This window comes from Sapajus apella, unplaced genomic scaffold (genome assembly GCF_009761245.1).
Source record: "Sapajus apella isolate SASKATOON/1434 unplaced genomic scaffold, GSC_monkey_1.0 scaffold54, whole genome shotgun sequence".
NCBI lineage: Eukaryota > Metazoa > Chordata > Mammalia > Primates > Cebidae > Sapajus > Sapajus apella.
Genome location: NW_022436994.1, coordinates 5398902 through 5426597, shown reverse-complemented (window position 1 = coordinate 5426597; position 27696 = coordinate 5398902). Strand labels below are relative to the sequence as shown.

The following is a 27696-nucleotide window of genomic DNA, read 5'->3' as shown; positions in this document are numbered from 1 at the left end:
TAATGATAGAGGAGGAAGTGATCAAGAAAAAAATAGCAATCCTACATGTCTATTTAACTAGTTACTGAGTTTCAAACATGTGGCAAAACTAAAAGGAGAAATAAACAAATTCACAATGACAGCTGAGGTTTTCAAACATTCTACTCTCACAAACTGATATAACAAGTTGAAAACCTCATTGTAAACAACCTGGGGGGCCAAGGCAAAGACTTACCATAGAGGCAGAGCCACTGCAGACAGCCTCTACTGTGGCAATGCCCAGCAGAATTGTGGGATCAGAGTTTTCAGAGTCTCCACTAGAGTAATGCATAGTAGAGCCAGGAAGCAAGGCCATAATACAAGAGTCCCTACTAGGGCAATGTCTAGTGTTATGAGGGAAGGGCCAGCTCTGGTAACTCTGTAGAGCCACCAGAGTCCAATACCAGCCGGGGAGAGCAGCAGGCATCTGAGTACAACCTGCAAGAGCTGCTGCTTGAGCTATACCCAACAAAGCCACAGGAGTGGGGCTTCTGGAGCCCTTGAGGGCACAACCCCCACCCCCGTGTGCCCAGAGGCAGGACAAGGAGTCAAGAAAAATTACTCTGGAGGCTTAAGATTTAATGTTGTTTCCTTTGTTGGGTTTTGGACTTCCTTTGGACCATTGATCCCCTTCTTTTTGCCTATTTTTCCCTTTTGGAAATCTATCCTATGCCTGTTCCACCATAATATTTTGAAGTAGATAATTTGATTTCACAGTGTCACAACTAGAGGGAAATTTGCCTCAAGATGCCTTGTGCCTTGAGTTTCACCCATATATATCTGATTTAGATGAGACTCTGGACTTTGAACTTTTGAGTTAATGTTGAAACAAGTTAAGACTTTTGGGACTATTGGAGAAAAATGACTGCATTTTATATGTGAGAAAAACATGAATTTTGGGGATCAAGGTCAGAATGGTATGATTTGTATATATCTTCAAAAAGATGTGTTGGAAACTTAATCCCCAATCCAACAGTGTTAGGAGGTGGGGCCTAATGGGACATGTCTAGTTCATGATGGCTCGACCTTCATGAACGGATTAATGCCAATTATAGAATGTCTTGAGGATGAAAGATCAGTCTCTTGCTCCATTTCACTTTCTTTGGCCGTCATGTGATGATACAGGAAAAAGGCCCTCATCAGATGCCAGCCCCTTGATCTTAAACTTCCCAGTCTCCAGAACTGTGAGCCAATTAATTTCTTTTCATGACAAATTATGGAGTCTGTGGTATTCTGTTTTATGTATGATAGCAGTACAAAACAGACTAAGACAGCGCTTTCTTAGTAGAGGTATACACCACATAGATCAATGGAACAAGCTGGTAACCCAGTGAATTCCATTAAATATTGGAGGACAAAATAATATCAATACTATAGAAGCACTTTCAGAATAGTAGGAAAAAGCAATGTCCAGCTCATTTTATAATGGCAGCATAACCATAATCCGAAATCACAAAAAAGATATTATTTAAAAATACAGAAAAAATGCTCTTGAAAAGGTGTAAATATTAACAAATCAAACAATAAATAAAAGGACCATGACCACATAGGCTTTATCCCAGAAATGCAAGGTTGGTTCAGCATTAGAAAGTCAATCAAAGCAAATTACTATACTAATACAATAAATGTTCTCAGATGTCTTTTTTTTTCAAATTGGCAAAGAACATCAAAGATAACCCTATAGCTAATACCATATTTAAAAGTGAAAGGGTTATTGCTTTTCCTCTAATATTTGGAAAAGGGCAAGAATGAATGCCTTTTTTTGACATTTTTGTTTAACACTGTACTGGAGGACCCAGTCATTGCAATAAAGCAAGCAAAAAAAGAAATAGGCATAAATATCAGAAATAAAGAATTTAACCTGTCGCAGAACATATATTTATATTAAAAGGGTCTACAAAATAATTATGACATCTAATCAGTGAATTAAGCATACTCACAGGATCCAGGTTAATATTTTAAAAATCAATTATATTCTTAAATGCTAACTGGAAAATTAAATCATTAAAATAACTCACTTTAAAAGAGAGCAAATAAAGCATAACATTCTTATGAATAAATCTAAGAGATTTGCTAGAAATCTGAAATGAAAACTACAAAACTATAATCATCCCAAAAACTAATTTTAAAAAAATTTGCACACATGAAGAATCAACATGCTCACTGTTTAGACTAAATATGTTTGAGATGACATTTCATTAATTTGTCTCTAGAGTCAATTAAATCAATTCTAATTACAGCTGATGTTTTGCAGAAGTTGATATGCTAATTCTAAAATGCATATAGTAATTCAAAGAAGAGGAAAAAAAGAAAATTTTAAAATAAAAACAAAGCTGGAGGATTATCCTATGAGATTTCAATAGTTACTATAAAGTACAGTAATCAAGATCCTTCAGTATTGTTCAAATAACAGATACAGATGAATGGAGCATAAATGCACACAAATACAGTTGGTTGAATTTTTGACAGAGGCAACATGGCATTTTAAGAGAGGAAGAAAAGTTATCTTCAACAATTGGTGCTGGATCATTAAGATATGACATGTTTATAGTAAAAAATGATCATCAACCTTTTCCTTACACCAAACAGAATGTGGAATCCAAAATACTGGCCAAAAACGCAGCAGAAAATCTTTGTGAATTTAGAGTAAGATAGCTGTATTAGAACATAAACACACAAACTATAGAATAAAAAAATAAAATATACTTCTCCAACGTTTTTTATTTAAAAACAAAAATGCAGGCCACAATCTTAGAGAAAATATTCACAGCACATATATCAGCAAAGGACTTTCGTCCATGATATCGTAAGGACTCTTACAAGTCAATAATTATAAGACAAATAACCCACTTAAAAATGTGAAAGACAGTTGAACAAATTATAACACATGCGCCAATAGCCATTTGGAACTTGAAAAGATGCTCAAGATATCTTTTAATCAAGAAAATGAAAATTAAAACCATATAAGACTCCATGACATACACATACTGGAACGGCTAAGATGAAAAACACTGACCACACCATGCTTTGGAAAGGGTTTGGAGCAACTGCCACCTCACATATTGCTGATAGAACACAAAATTATACAGCCATTTTATAAAGCCAATTGCTGGCTCCTAAATATAGACAGAATTAACTTACAAAAGCCAACAATTTGGCTTTTCTTAAAAATTAACTTAAACATACACTTACCATATGACCCAGCAATCGGTCATAGGTATTTTTCCAGGAGAAACGAAAATACATATCCACACAAATACTTGTACAGAAACGTTCATAGCAGCTTTATTTGTAATGGCTAAAACTGGAAACAACCCAAATGTCCATCATCGGGTGAATGAATGGATAAACAAAATGTGGTATACCCGTACAATGAAGTACTATTTAGCAATAAAGAGGGACAAACAATACATTCAACAAAATGGGTGAATCTCAAAATCTTTATGCTGACTAAAAGAATTTAGACAAGGAATATATATATACTACATGGCTATTCGTATAAAATTACAAAAATGTATCCAAATCTATAATGACAGAAAGTATATCAAAGCCTAGGAGTAGATGTTGAGTTAAGGTAAATTACAAAAGGGCATAAGCAAAATGCAGGGCATGGGACTTTTCTTGACCATTGTGATGGCTGCAAGGGTGTATACATGTCAAGTCACTAATCTGCATAATTTCAAAATGTATAGTTAATTGTACAGAATTGTTGAGCCAAAATAAAACAAGTTGCAAAAGTTACTTAAGACAAAATACCATTTATTTCGTGGTTATCATGCTAAATAATACTATTTGTCATTATTCATGATTCCAGTAAATGTTAAAAGCAAAACGCTTTGAATTAGGATTAAAAAAATACCAATCTATGATAAAGGATATATCTGAGGAGAGAGGGAAGACAGTAAGATTGCTGAGGACTTCACAGGAGGTGTCACCTGTATCCTGTTAAAATTGCTATAAATCTTAGAAGGAATGTAAAGCATATAACAGAATAGGACATTTGCTTTCAATGGATGATACATTTGCCCCAAATATCATTTCTGTATTTTACATGTTTGAAATATAATATTATTATAAAGAAAGATTTCATTTCCAAAGAGCTATAATAAATCAAACATACATATATGAACACATACAAACTTTCCCATGAAAACCAAAACAGAAATAAACCTCTACCAACAGCTTCAATGAAGAATTAAATACTTGAAACAATAATTATTTAAATTTTACATAAACCATTTAAGAAAAAGCAAGAAGAGGGAAGAATTGCAACTCATTTCTGAAACAGCAGTGCCCTAATGTAGTATTAAAATTTTACAGAAATTTACAACAGAAGGAAATTATAGACCAAAGTACCTCATGAATATAGATACAAAAATCCTTAACAAAACGTTATTATAGCATATGAACGTTAAAAATATATTTTTTAAATTATCACATATATTTTAGGGGAGTTTATGTAAGACTGCTGTAACATATGCCAATCAATAATGCATCATAAAAAACATAATAAAGATACAAACCATGTGATCATTTCAATTGGAATGTAAAAGACATTAGAAAAAATTCAACCTGATTTATAATTAAAAATCAAAATAAATAGGAAATAGAATTTCCTTTGTCAACCTGATCTATGGCATTTATGAACAGCCCATACCTAGTGTCATACCTAATTGTGAAAGTCTGAGGCCTCTGATATTGGGAACAAGGTTAGCATGCCCACTCTTAACACTTCTGTTTAAAGATCTCTGAATATAATAGTTTCCTGAGGCAATAAAAAGAAACACTGAGCACACAGATCTTAAGAAAAAAGTAAACTGTCTTTATTCTTGTGGAATATGATTAGGTGTAAAAAAATTTTTTTTAATCAAAAATAAACTATGAGAACTATAACTGAGTTTAGCAAGGCCACAGGATACAAACTCAACATTTCTAGAAGAAAACAGAAAAAAAGGCTTCATGAATTTGGTCTCAGAATTTTATCTCTTGGACGGACACGCTATCCTTGGAACATTAAGAAAAAATTTGAGAAAGTTGGTTTTATCAAAATTAAAATGTCTGATACTTGAAAGATACCACTAAGAAAATGAACACAGAGCACATAGAGACCTGTTGACAAAATATATACATAAATCTTATAAGGTAATATTAATATTACCTTATATTCCTCAGTAGCAGTGCTAAACCAGAAGAAATATTAAATAAAGTCATTCAGGCCATAGAAAAATTACTGCAGATGGAAATGGGTCTACACAAAAGAATGAAGATTACTGAAAACGGTAGTTACATGAGTAAATATATGAGCCTTTCTGGCATTATTTCTAAACACATAAAAGATAACTGACTGTTTAATGAGTACAATAGTGTAGTGCCGGATTTGTTACATAGGTAAAACCAAAATGGATGTCTACAATAGAACAAAGGTCAGGAGTGGAGAAATAAAGCATGCTATTTTAAGATGCTTACATTATATGTAAAGAGGTATAATATTACTTGAAGGTAGACTGAGATAAATTAGTAATATATACTAGAAAACTAAAGCAACTACCAAAATAAAAACACAGATTGTACCTAATAGGTCAACTCAGATAAACGGAGTTATAAACAACCCTGACAGAGCCGCAGTGGCAATATTAAGATTAGACAAAGCACATTTCAGAGGAAAACCTATTACAAAAAATAAAGAAGGACATTTCATAATGATAAAGGAATAGATTTAACCAGAAGTATATAACAATCTTAACCATTTATATACCTAATAATAGAACTTAAAAATACTTGAAACAAGACACTGATAAAACTGCAAAGAGAAATAGTTCCACAATTTTAGTCAGAAAGATAAATACCCCTCTTTAAATAATTGGCAAAATAAGTAGACAATATCAATAAAATCAGTAAAGGATATAAAAGATTTAATTAAAATTAACAATAAAATGGTCCTAATCTATATTTACTGAACTTTCCTCCCATTCTGTCTCTCACACTTTCTCAATATAAATATATAAGTCTCTCTATATGGACATATGACATATAAGGGAAAAACATACATTATTTTGAAGTACAAATGAAATATTTTTCAAAACATATATACCAAATACCAGGTCATAAAACATTTTTCAATAAATTAAAAGTATTCTTCAGATCATGCAAAGTACACACTCTAATAATGGAATTAAATTAAGGTTCCATAAAACAGAAATCTCTGGAAATCCCCCAAATGTCTGGAAATTAAATACCACTCTTCTAAACAACCAAATACTCAAAGAAAAAATTAAGTGAGATTGTTAAGCATTTTGAATTGAATGAAAATGAAAATACAACATGTTGAAATTTGTGAGGTGAAACTAAGGCAATGTTAGACAGAAATTTTTACCTGAAGGACACAAATGATCAAAACTTTTCTAAGAAGAAATAAACAACTTTTGCTGCAGAGATTAGTTTTGTGACTCACAGATCTACTCAAACATCCAGGAACCCCACAATAGAAATGGGGTTATGCAGGAAAGTTCTGTGGCGGATCCCCTATCTAATGGTATAATTTTCCATGGCATACACAGGAGACCCACAAGATTTTTGAGACTGCTGTATCAATGTCTACTTAGACTAAAGGGGACAGAGAAGGATAAAATGAAAGAGGACAGATGGATTTCCAAAATAGGCTAAAAGAGCTACTTGGCTGCAAGCTTGTGATCTTCTTCAAGAAAAGAAAATCATGACTCTGATGGAAGAGCAAAGGGCTCAGAGGCTTATCCAGCCTCTGTAATACTGTAAAAACTGGACATCCACATGCAAATGAATGAAGTTGGACCTTTAACTTACACAGCACACAGTAATTTAAAGTAAGTAACACACCTAAGCTAACACTTTAAAACTGTTAGAAAGCTCTGGGGGAAAGTCTGATGACACTGAATTTGGCAGTTACTTCTTGGATATGGTTAAAAAAAAAAAAAAAAAATAGGCAACAAAAGAAAAAAATGGACTTAACAAAAATTATAACTTTGTACACTTAGGACGCTATTAAGAGAGTAAAAATACAACCCACAGAATGGGGAGAAATATTTGAAAAGTCACATATCAGATACGTTATTAATATCTAGAATACATAAAGAAGTCCTAAAATACAACAAAAAAAAAAAGCAACTTAATTTAAAACTGGGCAAAAGACTTGAACAGACATTTCTCCAAAGATATACAAATGGCCAATAAACACATGAAAAGATGCTCGGTATCAATTATTCATTAGAGAAATGACAGACAATGAAACCCACAATGAGGAACGACTTCACATTCACTAAGACAGCTAGTGCAGAAATCAAACAAATAAGTGTTTGTGTGGAAATGAGAAAACTGGAATGCTTTGCATATTGCTAGTGATAATATAAAATGGTACAACTGCTGTGGAAAACAGTTTGACCTCTCATAGCATTACCATATGATTCAGTAATTCCACTCCTAGGTATATATGCAAAGATTTGAAAGTTGGGATTCAAATAATTGTATACTAAGACTAATAAAAGCATTCTTCACAATTGCCAAAAGATGGAAACAACCCAAATACCCATTAATAAATGAATAGGTAAATGTATTAAAATATTATTCTATCTTAAAAAAGAATTTAGTTCTCATATAGGTTACCACATGAAAAAACTTTAAAAATACTTTAAAATAAGCCAGACACAAAAAGACAGATACTGTATGATTATACTTGTATGGGGTACCAAAAGTAGACAAATTCATAGAGACAGAAAACAGAATAGAGATTACTGGGAGATGAAGGGAAGGGTTAATGGAGTTATTGCTTAATTGATATACTTTTTGATAGCCATTTCAAAAAGATCCTAAATGGATAGTAGTTATGATTACACAATATTATAAATGTACTTACCACTACTGAATTTTACACTTAAAAATGGTTAAAATTGTATATTTTCTGCCATGTATAATTTACCAATTAAAAAACAGCAGAGCTTCTGGGAGACATGGGTAATGAGAAGGTTTGGACAGGATAATTAAGAAGGATAATGAGAAGGTTTGGGCAGGCTTGGAAGATGTAATGATGCCAGAAAGTGAGAAATTGCTTTAAAAATAATGAGGGCATACTGAATGAGTACAAATTTTACTTTAGAGAAACCACAATGGTGAAATTTTGGATAATTTGAACGACATAATCAATAATGATGGCAATGAAAAATAACCAAAAGAATACAATAAATATTTACCAAACCATAATGGCAAATACGTAACAATAAATTGGGAGATAATTTAACTCTCCCTTAGAGTAGAATTATAATCATTAAATGCAGAATGATGAATATAAAAAACTGCCATTAGGCAAACAATACAGAAACAATTGTCACATGCAGGAATCATCACTAGATGCTAAAATTCATCATTTGATGTTAAACTTTGTCCATACATTGGACAAATGTACGATGAATACACATGTTTCTGTAATCTCAAAATATTTTCTAACAAGAGTTTAAGACAAAGGGATAAAATAGTAGTCTTACCATGGAGAAATTTGGCAGATAAACCTTAACTAAGAAATCACAGTTAACACTGTAAATAACAGGACATTTAGATACTATGTACCTCCTGATATGATTCACCTAGAAGAGCACATCATCACTTCTGAGGCATTCTTGCCAAAAATGCATAAATTCAAGAGAAATCATTAGAAACAATTCAAATTGGGAAACACCCTACAAAATAGGTCTCTTCTAAAGTGTCAAGGTCATAAAAGACACAGAGAAACTATCAGATTGGAGGCGATAAAGGCAATGTAAAAACGAATGTAATATCTCATACTGGATCATGGCCCCCCAAAAGGACATTACTGGTAATATTAGCAAAATTTGAGTAAGTTTTATAAATTAGTCGATAGTATTATATTAACGTTAACATTCTAGTTTGACAATCCTATATATTTTCATTGAAACATTTAATCCATTTATGTTCAAGGTTAATATTGATAAGTGAGATTTTGTTCATGTTATAATGTCAATTGTTATCTAGTTGTTTGTAGATTCTTTGTTTTTTTCTGTCTTTGTGGTTTGGTGGAGTTTTGTCATGTTGTCATTTGATTTCTTTCTCTTCCTCCTTTGTGTACGTGTTTTTATGAGACCTCTGTTCAATTATGCTGATTTATTTGCATCTAGAGAACAGTTGCTTCTTAGTTTTGAACTTACTTTCATTAGGGTGGGACTTATTTTTTTCTTCTTGAGGATGTGACAATGATGTATATTGAGTAGGGTAATTTGACTTTGCTTCTGGGTGTATTCAGTGGCATACACTCTGTATGATTTCCTTGTTTATAAATAGTCAATGTAATAGCTTTCTCAAATGCCAGTTGTAGCAGCAGTGTACCAGAGGTCATGTGATGTTTTCTCACTCCCAATCACTGTATACTTGGGTTAGCACATGTTATAATGGGCTGTACAGGTTAAATTCCAGGCCAATAGGTGATACTTGCAGTTAAAGACAGCTATTGTAATGGCAGTAGGTATCAGGGCATTCCAGGCAATGGGTTGGGCCACGTACTGGTCAGTTGTCTGGGCCTATGCTCTGCCTCTCAGGTGGAAGGCCAAGCTAGACAAACCTGCACTGAAGTCCCACCATGCAGGAGAGCAAGGACCAAATCTGATGGGGGTCAGAGAGTCGTTCTCAGGACCCTGGAGAAATGTCCCAGTGAGGAGTGAAAGAATTGCTGCCATGCCAAAGACCTAGCACAGGGAAATGGAGTGACTGGCTCCACGGCCTAGCGAGCTGTGGGACCCACTTTGCTTTTATCCTCTGGACCCAGTGGGGTTCCCTCCCATGCACTGACGCTGGCAGCAAGTGGGGACAATAAGTTAAGTCACAAGCAGTTTCTTTCAGTCTGCGAAACTGCACCTGTTAAACTCACTGCCTGGTCCAAAACCCTGCCTCTCAGGCAAATAGCTTCCTGCTACAGTTCCAGGAAGGTGGTGGGGGTCAGGGGTGTCACACTCATCTGTAAGATCTTGTTATGGGGGGTCCTACCCTGCTCAAGACCAGAGTGCCAATCCCCAGTCTGAGATTCTCAAACCAGCGATTGTCACTGGTGCTAGCTGGCATGTACCCAGGTAATTCGCTAGAATCTAGGAAAAGGAATGGTCTCTTGGTGCTCAGGTCTAGGAGCATGTTTAGTACATTCCCCAGTGCTGTTCCTTTTCATAGTCTCCTGACTGCTCCCCAAGTCAGATACAGGGCTTGGCAGGGTCAAGGAGCTCTCCTGTGGCCTGGATTGCCTGGCTTCCCAGTGGGAATGTATATCACAGAGACACTCTCCTTCTCATTCACTGGGCTTTCATTCATGATTCTCCACTGGGCCTCACCATGTGGGATACTGTCCATCTTCTTTTCCCAGTATACAAAGTTTTATTTCACTTTTATGTTGAACTCCTGTGTTCTTCCTTGGATAAAAATTTTCAGTGTGAATCTCTATATACTATTTTTCTATTTTCCAAGTGGGTGAGGTGTGTTGGCAAAGTCTGCATTCTGCCATCATTTTTTGGCTTCCAGGATGTCCTGGCATCCTGCCTAGTAATCTGATTCCTTCAAGCCACAGGTGACAAATGCTTCGTAAGAGTCACCTGGGGTCTCCAGAATCTCAGGAGAAGGAGCAATAGACATAGGACTCTGAGCCATACGCACTGAATTTAAATTGATCATTTTAGTGAAATATTTTTGTTACCAATTCTACCTTTTTGTCCCCTTTCTACCTTGGCTTCTTTTGAGAAATAATGTGGAGTTTGGGGATAACTTATTTTTTTCTATCTACTAATTGTTATATACATATCATTTTACTACCTTTAGTAGCTGTCCTAAAAAATACATCATGCATCTTAATCTATGATTACAATCTAATACAAATCATTACTTATACCAGTTCTAAACAATGGTTGAAATTTTAAACATTTTAATTTTACTTACTCCTTCCTGCTTTTGGTGTTACCATGATCATATATATTTAGTTCTACATATTTTAAGCACATAAAGCATTATACATTTTTGTATAGTCAATATTTATTTATATTTGTCTCTATGCTTTTCCTTTCCATTGCCACTTATGCCATCCTGCATCGACACGTTTCTTAGTGGGATCACTTTGGACTAACTGAAAATTCCCCTTTAGTCCTTCTTTGAGTGTAGACTGCCTATGTCAATTCTCTCATATATTATTATGTCTAATGGTGTCTTGATTTTCCATCATGTATGGTGATATTTCCAGCAGGTATAGCATTATAAGTTGACAAATGTTTAATTTCAGAGCATAAGCATGTCATCCTATTGCCTTTCGGCATCTATCATGCATTTCCACACACCCATTCTATCATGGATAGAAGGGAAGGAAGCTATGCTGCCTCTTGAATCCTTACACCCTGACATTTTACCAATATCTTTAATAGAATGAGTAATTTTAAAATTTTATTAGACTTTCTAATTTTTCCAGAAAGAGACTGTGTCTACGATAAGCTACTCCATCATAGCCAGGAGAAGCATTAATTTTTGTTTTTAGATTTTAACCCAGTATTTCTTCATGATATTGTTAATTCTTCAACATATCTAAGACAGTTTCACTCAGATAAGTTTTTTCAAATTACATGGACTGCTTTTACTGAAAATAAATGTATCTATTTAAGGAAAATCTGGGCATCCCACACTGTAATCCATAGAATAACCTATCCATTAGCCATGATTTTTCAATTATTTAGTTTCTTCAGAAATATAATGACTCAAAATAAAAGCAATGTCTTTGTGGTTCTAAAAGGTGGATGAGTTTTATTTACTACTGATAATAGAACTATTTAAATACACGTAGCAAAAAAGATGCAAAAGAAACATTTTTTTTTTTGGTCTCTGATCCTTTGATATAAAACCAAAAAACAAGGGTTCAGGAATGCAATTTGAGTGGGATAAATTTATTGACTCTAAAATGCTTTATTAAAAAAAATTGTAGGTACTAAACAATTCACTTTTCCTGCATAATTAATTTAAAATAGACAAGTATAATTTATTAATAAAACCATCTCAAGATGATTAAATACTTTAACTTGCAACCCAATCATCTCTGACGACACAGATACTGTGTCACAATGAAAGAACTCCCTGTTGGAATTTCCATGTGATTACCAAAAGGCTTGAATGAGCAATGGCTATTCTTTTTTTAAAAAAGGAAAGCAATAGGATAAATAATCTTGTCTAAACTATTATTGAGCTACCCATTTAATCCATAATAATCAATGGCAAATAGTCTGCTACATCAGTAGAAGCATGGGCACCCTACCAAGTTATTGCCTTATCAAAACTAATATTCCTACATTCTATCTAGGTGTTGCCTTATCAACACTAAGATATCTCAAACTTCAGCATATATAAGAATCACCTAGGAAGCTTATAAATGCAGATGTCTGATTCATACACATTGGATATATTTTGAGAAAATCTTCAGTAAATTCTGATACACATAAGAGTTTTAAAACCATGGCCATAGTTTAAAGAGAAAAAAATAGGAAGGGCAACTGGGGTATTATGTCAAAGAATGTCATTTAACCTACAAGTTTTATGTTTTGATTTTTTTGAAAGAAATTCGCAGAAATAAAATGGGGGAAAGTTGAATATACAAGCTATACAAAAACAGAAATAATAGAAATTGCAAAGTAGGCCAGGCGTGGTGGCTCACACCTGTAATCCCAGCACTTTGGGAGGCCAAGATGGAGGATCATGCGGTCAGGAGATAGAGAACATCCTGCCCAACATGGTGAAACCCCATCTCCATTAAAAACACAAAAAATTAGCCTGGTGTGGTGGTACATGCATGTAATCCCAGCTACTCGGGAGGCTGACACAGGGGAATCGCTTGGGCTCAGGAGGCAGAGGTTGCAGTGAGCTGATATCGTGCCACTGTACTCCAGCCTGGCGACAGAATAAGACTCCATCTCAAAAAAAAAAAAAGAAAGAAAGAAAGAAAGAAATTTCAAAGTAAAACATTTCAGAATCTGTGTTTTAACAAAATTCTTTTAAAAACAATGTAATATTTGCCTGATCTTTGGTTGTAGTATATTATATAATTTATAAAATTATAAGACATTGATAATTCACAAATTTAATTAAAACTCTCTTTAAAGTGCCAAAACTGATTAATAAAACAAAGTATATAATAAGCAATGCTAAATGTGAAGTCACAGAGAAGCTTTTCAGTATAAATTAATTTAAAAATACTAAATAAGTTAGAAAGAAGAAAAATAATATAGGTAGAAATGGTAAGTCTTCAATAGTTGATAAGGAAACAGGCTTTGTCTGCCACCTAGAAATAAAACTTAAATGGCTAAAGAATGATAAGGTTGGGTGTGCTGGCTCACGTCTGTAATCCCAGAACTTTGGGAGGCCAAGGCGGGCAGATCATGAGGTCAAGAGATTGAGAGCATCCTAGCCAACATGGTGAAACCCTGCCTCTACTAAAAATAAAAAAATTAGCTGGGCATGGTGGTACATGTCTGTAGTCCCAGCTATTCAGGAGGGTGAGGCAGGAGAATCACTTGAACCCAGGGGGCGAAGGTTGCAGTAAGCTGAGATTGAACCACTGCACTCCAGCCTGGCAACAGAGCGAGACTGTCACGTGCGCGCACACACACACACACACACACACACACACACACAAAAGATATCCAAAGGAAAAGAACAAATCTGGTGCTTAATCTACTACTGAGATTTACTTTACTGAGAAAGTAAACGAACTTCCCTTATGTCATACACAAGCTTTGTCCTCAATCTTGTTTGTTAAATATAAACATGGTATATCTTTTTATTCTACACAGAAGTCATTTTACAAGATACCTTATATATTTTATGAGCTCATCATTATTTTATCTAGTATTCAGTTGCATACTTGAACAGATTTTAAGTTCATTTAGTATGTTAATTTTGTCTTTTAACTAGTGTTATCCTAATTTAAAACACAAGGTAATTTATTAAATCATTTTCTATTCAGATAATGATTTAAATATCTTTTTGAGTTGTTATACGCTTTTCTAAAATTTTAGGGTGATGGCCTTCTGTAAAATTGACAAAAATTATTACCATCCTATGGAGTCCTAAATGTAACTGAATCTTGCTTCATAACTTACAAAATGATTAAACAAAGATAATTGTAAATTAAAATGTTTATTAACCATAAGATGGCACAAAATAAAATTTGGCAACTCACTAGTTAATGATGATGAGCCCATAAAATCCAAAAAATAAATTTTATTTTATTTAAGCAAAATCCCACCACCCGCCATAAACCTGATGCTCATTCATGTTGTTGCTTGGATGGTGCTTGCTATCCTGGTATCCTACCTCAAGTAACTACCTCAAGACTGAAAGACAAGTCTCACCAAGAAGGCCGTATCATAATTACATTGAACCTTCGTGATCTAACCCACTACTAACTCAGTTTTCATTATATAATCTTCTTGTATTTTTTTCCCCTTCAGTTTAGCAGTCTCTCGTTCCCTAATTGTTTCATGGATACATCTCTTAAATATCTAAGCTCTGTGGGCAGAGATCAAATATTCAGGAGAACAAAATACTATTTCAGAGACAGAAAATATTTTTGAGATTCATGTTAAATTTTCTCATATACTTCTTATTTTGGGAATAACACAATTAATTAGCTTGATCAAATAGTGCAGCACATAAGTTAACACTCATTACATGGTGAAATTAGAAAATATCACAATTGTGCTGTTACCCAAATGTTTAAAACACAGAAAAAAAATTTTAATGGTAAAATTATTTGTAATTCTGACATTCAAACCTACTACTTCACTTGAAAAAGCTATGTTTGGCAATTACAAAATACTTATAATTAATGAGATGCAAATATTTTAACAATTTTAGTTTAAGTCTTTTTTGAATAATGCTAAAAATGCATGCAACAGACAGCTAAACTACTATGTTCCAGTTTATTTTTTGGCTATTTCTATGATTTTCTTTATCCTTATCTTTGCTCTGGAGCAATATATATATATAATATATATATATTATATATATATTATATGTATACACACACACACACACATATACACATATATAATCACTGATTCTTGAAAGTTGCAAAGTTAATAGTTAGAAGTTATTTATTTAATTTGTATTATATTTCCTAATATACCTTTGTAGTATATTTTTGTAAATGTTCATATGTTTAAGCAATAACAAAACACACACACAAAATTTAAAAGATAAATCTAGCCAAATCAAAGAAAACAAATTAAAAGGAATATTTAGTGGTCTATTTTATGAAAAGGGTTTTAATCTAATGTAAACTGCAGAAAGAAAGGAGTAAAGAACAGTCAGAAATGCCTAAATGAGAATGATATTGCCATGACTTGGATATGATTTGTCTGTTCCCATAAAATCTCATGTTGAGAATTCCCAATGTGGCAGTGTTGGGAGGTGAGGCATGGTGGGAACGGTTTGCGTCAGGGGAGCAGGTCTCTCATGAATAGATTAATATCCTCCCTCATGGGTGACCAGGTTCTAATTCCATTAGTTTCTTGTGAGAGCTGGTTGTACAAAAGATCCTGGCACCTCCCCCTCTCTCTGGCTTCCTCTCTCACCATGTGATTTCTGCACACTGAGGCTCCCCTTCACCTTCTGCCATAGGTGGAAGCAGACTGAGGCCCCCACTGAATGCCCGATTTCAAACTTTTCAGCAATGATAATCATGAGACAAACTTTTTTCCTTCATAAACTCTCCAGGCTTAAGTATTCTCTTGTGGCAATATGAAACATATAAAGTCAGGTATAAATTTAGTGATATTAGTATAAAATTTTTAAAGTCTTTTAAGGCTGAAAATTAATTGGCCCATTAATCTCTCAATAATAAAAATGCAAAGACTTTGAATTCATGTGCTCAACCTAAGTCAATAGCCTCTACAGAAGTCTCTTCTATGGTAAAGAAGAAAAAGAAAGAATAAATGTCAGAGAGCAGCTCAGATCCTGTAGTGCTAGGACCAAAAGATAGAAAAAAAAAAATTGGTAATAAAGCAATTCATATACTTATTTCAAAAGGAAGGAAAAAGCCACAAAGATATCTACTATAGACTATGCAAACCTAAACTCATCAATAATTGATTCCAAAAGACATATTATTTGGCTCTTTTTAAGGTAAGGAATTCTAAGTGACTCATAACTATTTTTGTGTTTCCTCCCAGAAAACTGCCTAATGCTCCTCAACTCTCTTGCTGTAATATTAATTCTAAGGCCAAAATCAAGCAGACTGTTTTTAATTTCACATCTTTAGATTGACATAGTCTTTTCAAATAGACTACCTTAAATAAATTATGAAAAAATACCAAAATGATAGTAAAAATAAGTGATAGGCATTCACTTAGGCTAATATAAAACATGAAATCATAGTTCATTACATACCACAGCACTCAGGACATTTTGGATGTTGCATGTCATTCATTCCATACCCTGGAAAGCAGCGATTAATCCAAACCATTTGGAGAGTACCTTCAATGTAGTATATTTCAGGCAATGGTTCTGCACGTCTGCCAAGAGCTTCTACTTGTTGATTAAAAAATCTCTCTATGAGATTTTTAGCCTGAAATATAAATAAAATTTGATAAAAATTATTAGCTATAAAAATATAATTTTAAAACAAATAAGGATGCATGTGGAGTTAGAGTTTGAGGAAAACAAACTCTCAAGGTTTTTACGTTTTCTTGCACTCACAGAATATAAATAAAACACAAGAAACTGAAAAGATGTCTTTAATACACATCAAATATTTCTAAATGTACGTCTAATTTCAATGCAAAAAAATCATTTGAAGACATAACCAAACTTTTTGGTCTCTTTGTATTTTCAATAATATATGGATAAGTAACTGAGTAAAATCAAGAAAGCTATTTGAAATTTATTGAATGGGAAGAAATGTATAGTACTTTAAAAATGTATTTTAAGCATCTGTAAGAAGCATATCCTGAGGCACAACATTCACTCTTTTCACAAAGGAAAATTTAGTTTAAAAACATGAGACAATATAACATATTACAACTTTTAGCTCTGTTTCAAAAATTAAGTCTAAATAATAATAAAGTATCATCTGATCTATACTCATCTTTAAGTTTATAATAATTAGACTGACTTGCCTCCTAAAATTAACAAGAGGCTTATTCTCTATGACTGCTACAGTCTACACATTAAAGTATGAGGTATGGTCATAACTTCAAACTGCTACCAGCTAGTTAGTTCTACTCCATTCTGCCATACTAACTTGCACCTCCAATCTGGTTAGGAGCAGGAACAAATGGACAACATAGGCTGATCTATAACCACTAATGGTGCACCTCATGTCTACTGAGTTCTTCCAATATCTTGTAAATTACACTCCTTCCATTACAATTTCTATAATGTCCACACTTGACCATGCAAAAACACCCACAAAGGATGATAAAATAACTTTGTTTCACGCATAAAGTAATTTAAAATATCGCATAAAATTATTTTCAGGTTGTGTGTATAAGGCAGTGAGTGGTTCCCAACCTTTTCAGCACAAGGGAATGGTTTTATGGAACACAATTTTTGCAAGGACCAGGGTGGCAGGATGGTTTCAGGATGAAACTGTTCCATTCTAGATCATTAGGCATTAAGATTCTCATAAGGGGGATTCCCCCAAGATGGCCTTATAAGAACAGCTCTAGAGTGTATTTCCCAGTGAGATTGAAGTAGAAGGCAAGTGATATCCCCATTTCCAACTTAGATACCAGGTTCATTTCAATAGGACTGGTTGGACAGTGGGTGTAGCCCAAGGAGGATAAACCAAGACAGGGCAGGGTGCTGCCTCACTTGGGAAGTGCAACTGACTGGAGGATCGGGGACTGCCCCCCTGCCCCCCGACAGCACTCTGGTTCAGATACCATGCTTCTCCCATGGCCTCTGCAAACCACAGTCCAGGAGATCCCCAGCGGGCTGAAAAGACCTGTGAGTAAACAGCACAGATCTGAGTGGCAGCTCCAGCCAGCGCCGGTTGTCAGCACAGATCTGGGCAGACGTTTTGACTAGCACTGAGAGCACCTGTGGGACGGAGCTACCTGCTCCCCAGAAAGAGGGGGTGCTGAAAGCAGAGAGACAGGTGATAGGCTGGGTGGGTCCCACCCCCACATAAACAAGCAAACTGAAGCCTTCTCACTTGAGAGTTTCACAGCCAACACATAAGTTTGAGCCCGACCTACGATGATTGAGCCTGATGGGGTGAAGGGCATCCGTCATTGCTGAGGTGGGTCTAAACCTACCTGTGTAAACAAAAGCCAGAGGAAGCCTACACAGCAGCTGGAATGAGGCTGTGACAGCCCAGCAGTGCCTCTGCAGGCAGACAAGGGACAGACTGCCTCCTCAAGTGGCTCCTCGACCCCTGTATACCCAAAAAGGCACCTCATACAGGAGAGCTCTGGATGACACCTGGGGGGCACCCTTCTGGGATGAAGCTACCAGAGGAAAGATCAGGAAGCAATCCTTGCTGCTCAGCAAACCCCACAGGTGATTCCTAGGCAAGCAAGGTCTGGAGTGGACCTGCAGCAGTCCTACAGCAAAGGGACCTGACTGTTAGAAGGAAAACTAAAAAACAAAAAGAAATAGTTTCAACATCAACAGAAACAATGTCCACTCAGAGACCCCATTCAAAATGCCCAACTTCAAAGATGAAAGGTAGATAAATCCATAATGATAGGAAGAAACCAGCACTAAAGGATGAAATCAACAGAGACTAGAATGCCTATCCTCCCCCAAGGGCTCACCAAGGGATCACAACTCCTCACCAGCAAGGGAACAAAACAGGATGGAGAATGAGTTTGATGAATTGACAGAAGCAGGCTTCAGAAGGTGGATAATAACAAACTTCTCTGAGCTAAAGGAACATGTTCTAACCCAATGCAAAGAAACTAAAAACCTTGAAAAAAAGTTAGACAAAATGCTAATTAGAATAACCAGCTTAGAGATGAACATAAACGACTTGATGGAGATGAAAAACACAGCACGAGAACATCAAGAAGCATACATAAGTTTCAATAGCCAAATCAATCAAGCAGAAGAAAGGATATCAGAGACTAAAAAGCAACTCAATGAAATAAAACAGGAAGGCAAGATTACAGAAAAGAGAGTAAAAAGAAATGAACAAAGCCTCCAAAAAATATGGGATTATGTGAAAAGACCTAATTCTACACTTACAGGTGTACCTCAATGTGATGGAGAGAATGCACCCAAGCTGAAAAACACTCTTCAGGTTCTCATCCAGGAGAATTTCCCGAACCTAGCAAGGCAGGCCAACATTCAAATTCAGGAAATACAGAGAAAACCACAAAGATATTCCTCAAGAAGAGCAACCCTAAGGCACATAATTGTCAGATTCACCAGGGTTGAAATGAGGGAAAAAATGCTAAGGGCAGCCAGAGGGAAAGGTCGGGACACTCACAAAGTGAAGCTCATCAGACTCACAGGGGTTCTCTTGGCAGAAACCCTACAAGCTAGAAGAGAGTGGGGGCCAATATTCAATATCCTTAGAGAAAATGACTTTCAACCCAGAATTTCCTATCTAGCCAAACTAAGCTTCATAAGCGAAGGAGAAATAAAATCCTTTACAGACAAGCAATTGCTGAGAGATTTCATCACGACCAGAACTGCCTTACAAGAGCTTCTGAAAGAAACACTAAACATGGAAAGCAACAACCAGTACCAGCCACTGCAAAAATGTACCAAATTGTAAAGACCAATGAATCAATGAAGAAACTGCATCAACTGATGGACAAAACAACCAGCCAGTAACAAAATGGCAGGATCAAACTCACACATAACAATGTTAATGTTAAATATAAACGGCCTAAATGCCCCAATCCAAAGACACAGACTGGCAAGCTAGATAAAAGTCAAGACTCCTTGGTGTGCTGTACTCAGGAGACCCATCTCACATGCAAAGACACACATAGACTCAAAATAAAGGGATGGAAGAAGATTGACCAAGCAAATGGAGAGCAAAAAAAAAGCAGGGGTTGCAATCCTACTCTCTGATAAAACAGACTTTAAATCAATAAAGATCAAAAGAGACAAGGAAGGGCATTCCATAAAGATAAAAGGATCAATGCAACAAGAAGAGTTAACTATCCTAAATTTATATTTACCCAATACAGGAGCACCCAGATACATATAGCAAGTTCTTAATGACCTACGAAGAGACTTAGACTCCCACACAATAATAGTGGGAGACTTTAACACTCCATTGTCAATATCAGACAGAACAATGAGACAGAAAATCAACAAGGACATCCAGGACTTGAATGCAGATCTGGACCAAGCAGACCTAATAGACATCTGCACAACTCTCCACCCCAAATCCACAGAATGTACACTCTTCTTAGCACCACATCATACTTACTCTAAAACTGACCACATAATTGGAAGTAAATCACTCCTCAGCAAAAGAATAGAAATCGTAACAGTCTCTCAGACCAGAGTGCACACAACTTAGAGCTCAGTATTGAGAAACTCACCCCAAACCACACAACTATATGGAAACTCAACAACTTGCTCCTGAATGATGACTGGATAAACAATGAAATGAAGGCAGAAACAAATGTTCCTTGAAACCAATGAGAATGAAGACACAACATACCAGAATCTCTGGGACACATTTAAAGCAGTGTCTAGAGGGAAATTTATAGCAATAAATACCCACATGAGAAGTGAGGAAAGATCTAAAATCGACACACTATGGTCAAAATTGAAAGAGCTAGAGAAGCAAGATCAAAAAAATTGAAAAGCTAGCAGAAGACAAGAAATAACTAAGATCGGAGCAGAACTGAAGGAGACAGAGACACAAAAACCCCTTCAAAAAAATCAATAAATCCAGGAGCTGGTTTTTTGAAAATATCAACAAAATAGATAGACTGCTAGCCAGGCTAATAAAAAAAGAAGAGAGAGAAGAATCAAAGAGATGGAATAAAAAATGATAAAGGGGATATCACCAACGAGTCCACAGAAATACAAACTACCATCAGAGATCACAACCAACAACACTATGCTCATAAACCAGTACACCTAGAAGAAACTGATAAATTCCTGGATGCTTACACCCTCCCAAGCCTAGACTAGGAAGAAGTTCAATCCCTGAATAGACCAATAACAAGGTCTGAAGTTGAGGCAGCAATTAATACCCTACCAAACAAAAAAAATCCAGGTCCAGATGGGTTTACAGCCAAATTCTACCAGACATACAAAGAGGAGCTGGGACCATTTTTTATGAAACTATTCCAAACAACACAAAAAGAGGGAATCCTCCCTAACTCGTTTTATGAGACCAACATTATCCTGATACAAAAACCAGGCAGAGACACAACTGAAAAAGAAAACTTCAGGCCAATATGCATGATGAACATCAATGCAAAAATCTTCAGTAAAATACTGGCAAACCAAATGCAACAGCATATCAAAAAGCTTATCCATAACGATCAAGTCAGATTCATCCTGGGGATACAAGGCTGGTTCAACATACACAAATCTATAAACACAATCCATCACATAAACAGAACCAAGGACAAAAACCACATGATCATCTCAATGGATGCAGAGAAGGCCTTCAACAAAATTCAACAGCCCTTTATGCTAAAAACTCTCAATAAACTAGATATCAATGGAATGTATCTCAAAATAATAAAAGCTATTTGTGACAAACGCACAGCCAATATCATACTGAATGGGCAAAAACTGGAAGCATTCCCTTCGAAAACCCGCACTAGACAAGGATACCTACTCTCATCACTCCTATTCAATATAGTATTGGAAGTTCTAGCCAGAGCAATCAGGCAAGAAAAAGAAATAAAGGGTATCCAATTAGGAAAAGAGGAAGTCAAATTGTCTCTATTTGCAGATGACATGATTGTATATTTAGAAGACCCTATTGTCTCAGCCCAAAATCTACTTAAGTTGATAAGCAGCAAAGTCTCAGGATACAAAATCAATGTACATAAATCACAAGCATTCCTATACACCAATAACAGACTAACAGAGAGCCAAATCATGAGCGTATTCCCGTTCACAACAGCTACAAAGAGAATAAAATACCTAGAAATACAAGTAACAAAGGATGTGAAGGACCTCTTCAAGGAGAACTACAAACTACTGCTCAAGGAAATAAGAGAGGACACAAACAGATGGAAAAACATTCTATGCTCCTGGTTAGGAAGAATCAGTATCATAAAAATGGCCATACTGCCCGAAATAATTTATAGATTCAACATTAGCCCCATCAAGCTACCACTGACCTTCTTCACAGAACTGGAAAAAAACACCTTAAACTTCATATTGGAACCAAAAGAGAGCCCATATGGCCAAGACAATTCTAGGCAAAAAGAACAAAGCTGGAGGTATTACACTACCTGACTTTGAACTATACTACAAGGCTACAGTAATCAAAACAGCATGGTACTGTTACCAAGACAGAGATAGAGACCAATGGAACAGAACAGAGGCCTTGAAGGCAACACCACACATCTAAAACCATCTGATCTTTGAGAAACCTGACAAAAACAAGCAATGGGGAAAGGATTCCCTGTTTAATAAATGGTGCTGGGAAGACTGGCTGGCCGTGTGCAGAAAGCAGAAACTGGACCCCTTCCTGACACCTTACACTAAAATTAACTCCAGATGGATTAAGGATTTAAGCATAAGACCTAACACCATAAAAACCCTAGAAGAAAACCTAGGCAAAACCATTCAGGACATAGGCATAAGCAAGGACTTTATGACTAAAACACCAAAAGCAATGGCAACAAAAGTCAAAATCAACAAATGGGATCTAATTAAACTTAAGAGTTTCTGCACAGCAAAAGAAACAATCATCAGATTGAACAGGCAACCAACAGAATTGTAAAAAATTTTTGCAATCTACCCATCTGACAAAGGGCTAATATACAGAATCTACAAAGAACTAAAGCAGATATAACAGAAACAAATCCATTTAAAAGTGGGTGAAAGATATGAACAGACAGTGTTCAAATGAAGACCTTTATCACGTTTTCAAAGAAACATGAAAAAACTGTTTATCATCACTGGTCATTAGAGAAATCAAAACCACATTGAGATACCACCTCATGCCAGTTAGAATTGCGATCATCAAAAATCTGGTGACAACAGAAGCTGGAGAGGATGTGGAGAAATAGGAACACCTTTATACTGTTGGTGGGAGTGTAAATTAGTTCAACCACTGTGGAAGACAGTGTGGCAATTCCTCAAGGATCTAGAAATAGAAATTCCATTTGACACAGCAACCCCATTACTGGGTATATACCCAAAGGATTATAAATCATTCTTTTATAAAGACACATTCACATATATGTTCATTGTGGCACTGTTTACCATAGAAAAGACCTGGAACCAACCCAAATGCCCATCAATGACAGACTAGACAAGGAAAATGTGGCACATGTACACCATGGAATACTATGCAGCCATAAAAAGTGATGAATTCGTGTCCTTTGTAGGGACATGGATGAATCTAGAAACCATAATTCTCAGCAAACTGACACAAGAACAGAAAACCAAACACCAAATGTTTTCCTTCATAGGTGGGTGTTGAACAATGAGAACACATGGGCACAGACAGGGGAGCATCACACACTGGGGTCTGTTGGGGGGTAGGAGGCTAGGAAAGGGACAGCGAGGGGTGGGGACATTGGGGAAGGATAACATTGGTAGAAATGTCTGATGTAGTTGATGAGGGGATGGAGACAGCAAACCACAATGGCATGTGTGTACCTATGCAATAATCCTGCAAAATCTGCACATGTATCCCAGAACTTAAAGTACAATTAAAAAAAAAAATCTCATAAGAATCTTGCAACCTAGATCCCTTGCATGTGCAGTTCACAATAGGGTTTGTGATTCAATGAGAATCTAATGCTGTCACTGATCTGACAGGAAGTGGAGCTCAGGCAGTAACATTTGCTTGCTGCCACTCTCTTTCTGCTGTGTGGCCTGCTTCCTAACAGGCCATGGACTGGTACTGGTCCGAGGCCTGTGGAGTGGGGACCCATAGAATAAGGTATATATAAAACATAACTAAATTTTCTATTTACATTTGGGTCCCATCCACATGATATCTCATTATACATATAGGCAAATGCAGCAGGTCCTCAAATAATGTCCTTTCTTTCAATGTCATTTTGTTATAACGTTGAAGAGAAAATAATGCTTCCTAGCTAGACCACTGTTCATGTAAAGTCTGCATGTTCTCCCCATGTCTGCATGAGTTTTCTCCAGGTACTCTGGTTTCCACCCACATTCCAAAGATGCAAGTTACATTAACTGGCATGGCTAAATTATCCCCCAAGGAGTGAACGTGGATGTGTGTGAGAGCACCCTGTGACGCAATGTACAATCCTGTACAGCGCTGGTTTCCACCTTGAGCCCTGAGCTACCTGAATAGGGTCCAGCCACTTGTTACGCTGAACTGGAACAAGTAAATAATTATCATACTTGTTTTTGTTACTCTTTCTTAAATATACAAATTTCTCACATTTATTTCAATGTATAATATTAGAAATGTTTTGGGTCTTTATTTAGATATATGGTGATATTTTTATTACCAGAAATATGCCAGAGGAACTTGACTCTTGTTTACATCATTTAGCCTGTGATAAAATTTGTTTTGTTATATGTCATTTTGCTTAAGGTTGAAGTTTGCAGAATCCTATTGATGAAATTAAGGGAGGACTTTCCATATTTCAAAATCTGAAAATATCTGAAATCTAAAATACTTCTGGTTCTAACCATTTCAGATAAAGGATACTCAAAATATGTATAAATATGTTATGAAATTAATTGCATTTAAATTTGAAACTATAATTAAAAGTGTCAGGAGACACATTCCTAATCATTCAGCTTCCTAATATCCCATGCCCAAAACAAACAAGCAAAAAATAAAAATAAAAAATCCTAAATGAAGTTAGACCTGAGAAAACCTAGTGATAGATGCAGGAGGCAAGTAAGGGAGGATCCCTGGAAAATATCTGACCCGCCCCACAAGTGTTTACATCAGAGGCTTTTGTGCAGATGCGAAGTCTTGTCTGCGCATGCCCGCAACAGACTGGGGGCCTGCCTGCACACTGGGAAATGGGTGGAGCCACTGGGGATTCATGCCTTATGCAGCAAGAAGGGGCCTGGCCTTTTCAGCTTGTATGTGTGGCCTGGTATTCAATCTGTGAGGTGGGAGCCTGTTGGCAGAATCCCTTTTTTTCCACTGAGAGCTTTCATGTTACGACCGGTCTGTCGGAACCAATCGTGGTCGTAAGTCGAGCACTAGCTGTATTACACTTCTAGGAACACCATCATTAACTAGCCAATGCCACAGGTCTGCATATGTCGGACTATGCTGATCGCTGCCTTGGCTCTGCTGTCCATTAGGGTTACTATGACCACCTTGCCTTTGCTGATTGAGTTTTTACTTGGTCTCTGCTACTGTGGAATCCAATTACTTCCACTGCATTTAGGCTTCCAATTGATTGGCTGTGTTTCAAACTGTAAAGTCTGGCCTACAGAGAAGAGCAATTAACTACAGTATTGAGCTCTTCAAGGATGCTGGACTCTGCTCCCACATTTATTTTTCATAGCATTGGTGAAAGATACGTCTTCTGAGCCCTACCAATGTGAGTGAGTGGGTCTTAAATCACAAATTGACTCCCTAAACCTTTGAATTCCTTTGTCGACACAAACCAAGAGAGATCAGGCATTTCTAATTTCCTTTATAGTGAGCCGACCACCTTTTGACCCATGTTTCAGCCAATCAACCAAACTGTTAGAGCCCCTTCTAACTCCATGAGCTACAATATTAAATGCTGAATGTCTGCTCAGTGAGCCCATATCAGTAAATTTAGCCTGATCCACCTTTAATATCTAATACCCCATAGGTATTAGATTTTATTGAAATATTCTCACACATTAAATTAATAAATGCTCGAGGCATTTATCAATTTAACCATAGCTCTAACATTCATCCACATACATTTTCCTTAGATTTCTACTTGCACAAATTAGAAAACTTAGTTAATTTGAAGTATAGCCACCTCCCTCATTGGTCACTTTGTGCCTCACCTATAAGGGTCTTCTAGGACTTGAATCCAATTATAGGTCTAGAAGCAAATGGAGGTTTTGGTGGTGTTTCCTGAGGAAAATCAGCATTTTCTTGCATGGCAACTGCCTCAGGGGAAGCCATTACCATGTCCTCAGGCAATGCAGGATTAACCCCATCAGACAGAAGGGGAAGGCAGATACCACCATTGGAAGAGAGGCCTCGCTGTAGATGGGACATCACTGTCATTAGGGCTGAAGAAGCCACTTTCATTGTGGTTAGAGAAGCTACTTGTGCTGGCAAAGAAGCCTCATTAGAATTTGGGGCTAAGTATTTTCACCAGAGCCTTGCAAAATGTCCCCATCTCACCTTAAAGGATCCCATTCTTTCTCATTAAATGCCCTTATTTTATCAGTAGGTATCCTGTGAAGTTGAGAGTTCAATTTGCTTTATATTAGCCAGTCACAGGATGGCATCCTGCATTTGATTTTCAGCCCTGCAGCTATAGGAGATAAGACTCTCCCCTCTTCAGGGCACAACTGGAACTTCTGAGACCACTTATGTGATGCATGAGCTGAGAATTCAAATTGCTTTTGAATCAAAAATTATAACACCACCACGTGATATATATATGTATACACACATCCTTTCCTTTTACTACTTTGTCCAGTGACATTGGGAACAACCAAGAAACATCACTGCAGTCCACAGTTTTTCAAAAATGTTCAGAAGTATCATACAGAATCACCAGGTTCCTTGCTTCTTATAAGTGGTTGACTACAAGTATCCAGTGTACATAATTTTCATATCTCAATAAATACTTAGTACCACAGACTCTCAGTGCTCTCTTTAATACGAAAATCAGAGTCATTAGTATCTTTAGATCTAGTAAGACTAGAGAGTCTATTCCAGATACTCCAGAACCATTTCAGAAAACTTGATCCTTAAAATTCTGCTCCCCTAGAACTACTCTTGGTGCCAAACACTGTCTTAGTTGGGGATCTTCGGAGAAATCAAATCAATAGTGTATGTACATGCACACCACACAAAAATGCAGACACACACATACAGGTTGAGCATCTCTAAATTAAAAATTTGAAATCTTTAGTGGTTCAAAATCCAAAACTTTTTGAGCCCTGACATGAAGCTCATCATAGCAGTTTTGAGTTTCATATTTTTGAGTTAGGAATGCTGAACTGGTAATTTTAACACAAATATTCCCAAATATGAAAAAATCCAAAACCCAAAACACTTCTGGTCCCAAGCATTTTGGATAATAAATACTCAACCTGCTGTATATACATACACAGACACACATGTATATAATAACTCTCCAATTCCTATAATAAATCTCCATATATACGTATGTGTATGTGTGCGTCTATATATATGTATATGTATGTGTGTGTGGGATGTGTGTAGTCTATTATCCTGTGATTTTTATGTGTCAACTTGACTGGACCAAAGGATGTCCAGTTGTAGCCAGTATGACATTATTTCATATATATAATGTGAGAAATAAATCTCCAAGATTTACTATGGGAATTTGT

At 36.1% G+C, this 27696-nt stretch overlaps 1 protein-coding gene across 6 annotated transcripts in view; it reads right to left on the bottom strand.

The window, feature by feature from the left end:
- ZPBP (zona pellucida binding protein) overlaps window positions 1-27696 on the bottom strand; it is a 116577-nt gene that overhangs the window by 13548 nt on the left and 75333 nt on the right. For 5 of the 6 annotated variants that reach the window (XM_032244243.1, XM_032244239.1, XM_032244240.1 and 2 more), the window contains one exon: window positions 16456-16633. The exons of the other annotated variant lie outside the window; for it this stretch is intronic. In XM_032244243.1, the coding sequence (XP_032100134.1) occupies window positions 16456-16633 (178 nt within the window). The remainder of the gene's footprint in view (window positions 1-16455; window positions 16634-27696) is intronic. 6 annotated transcript variants of the gene reach the window in all.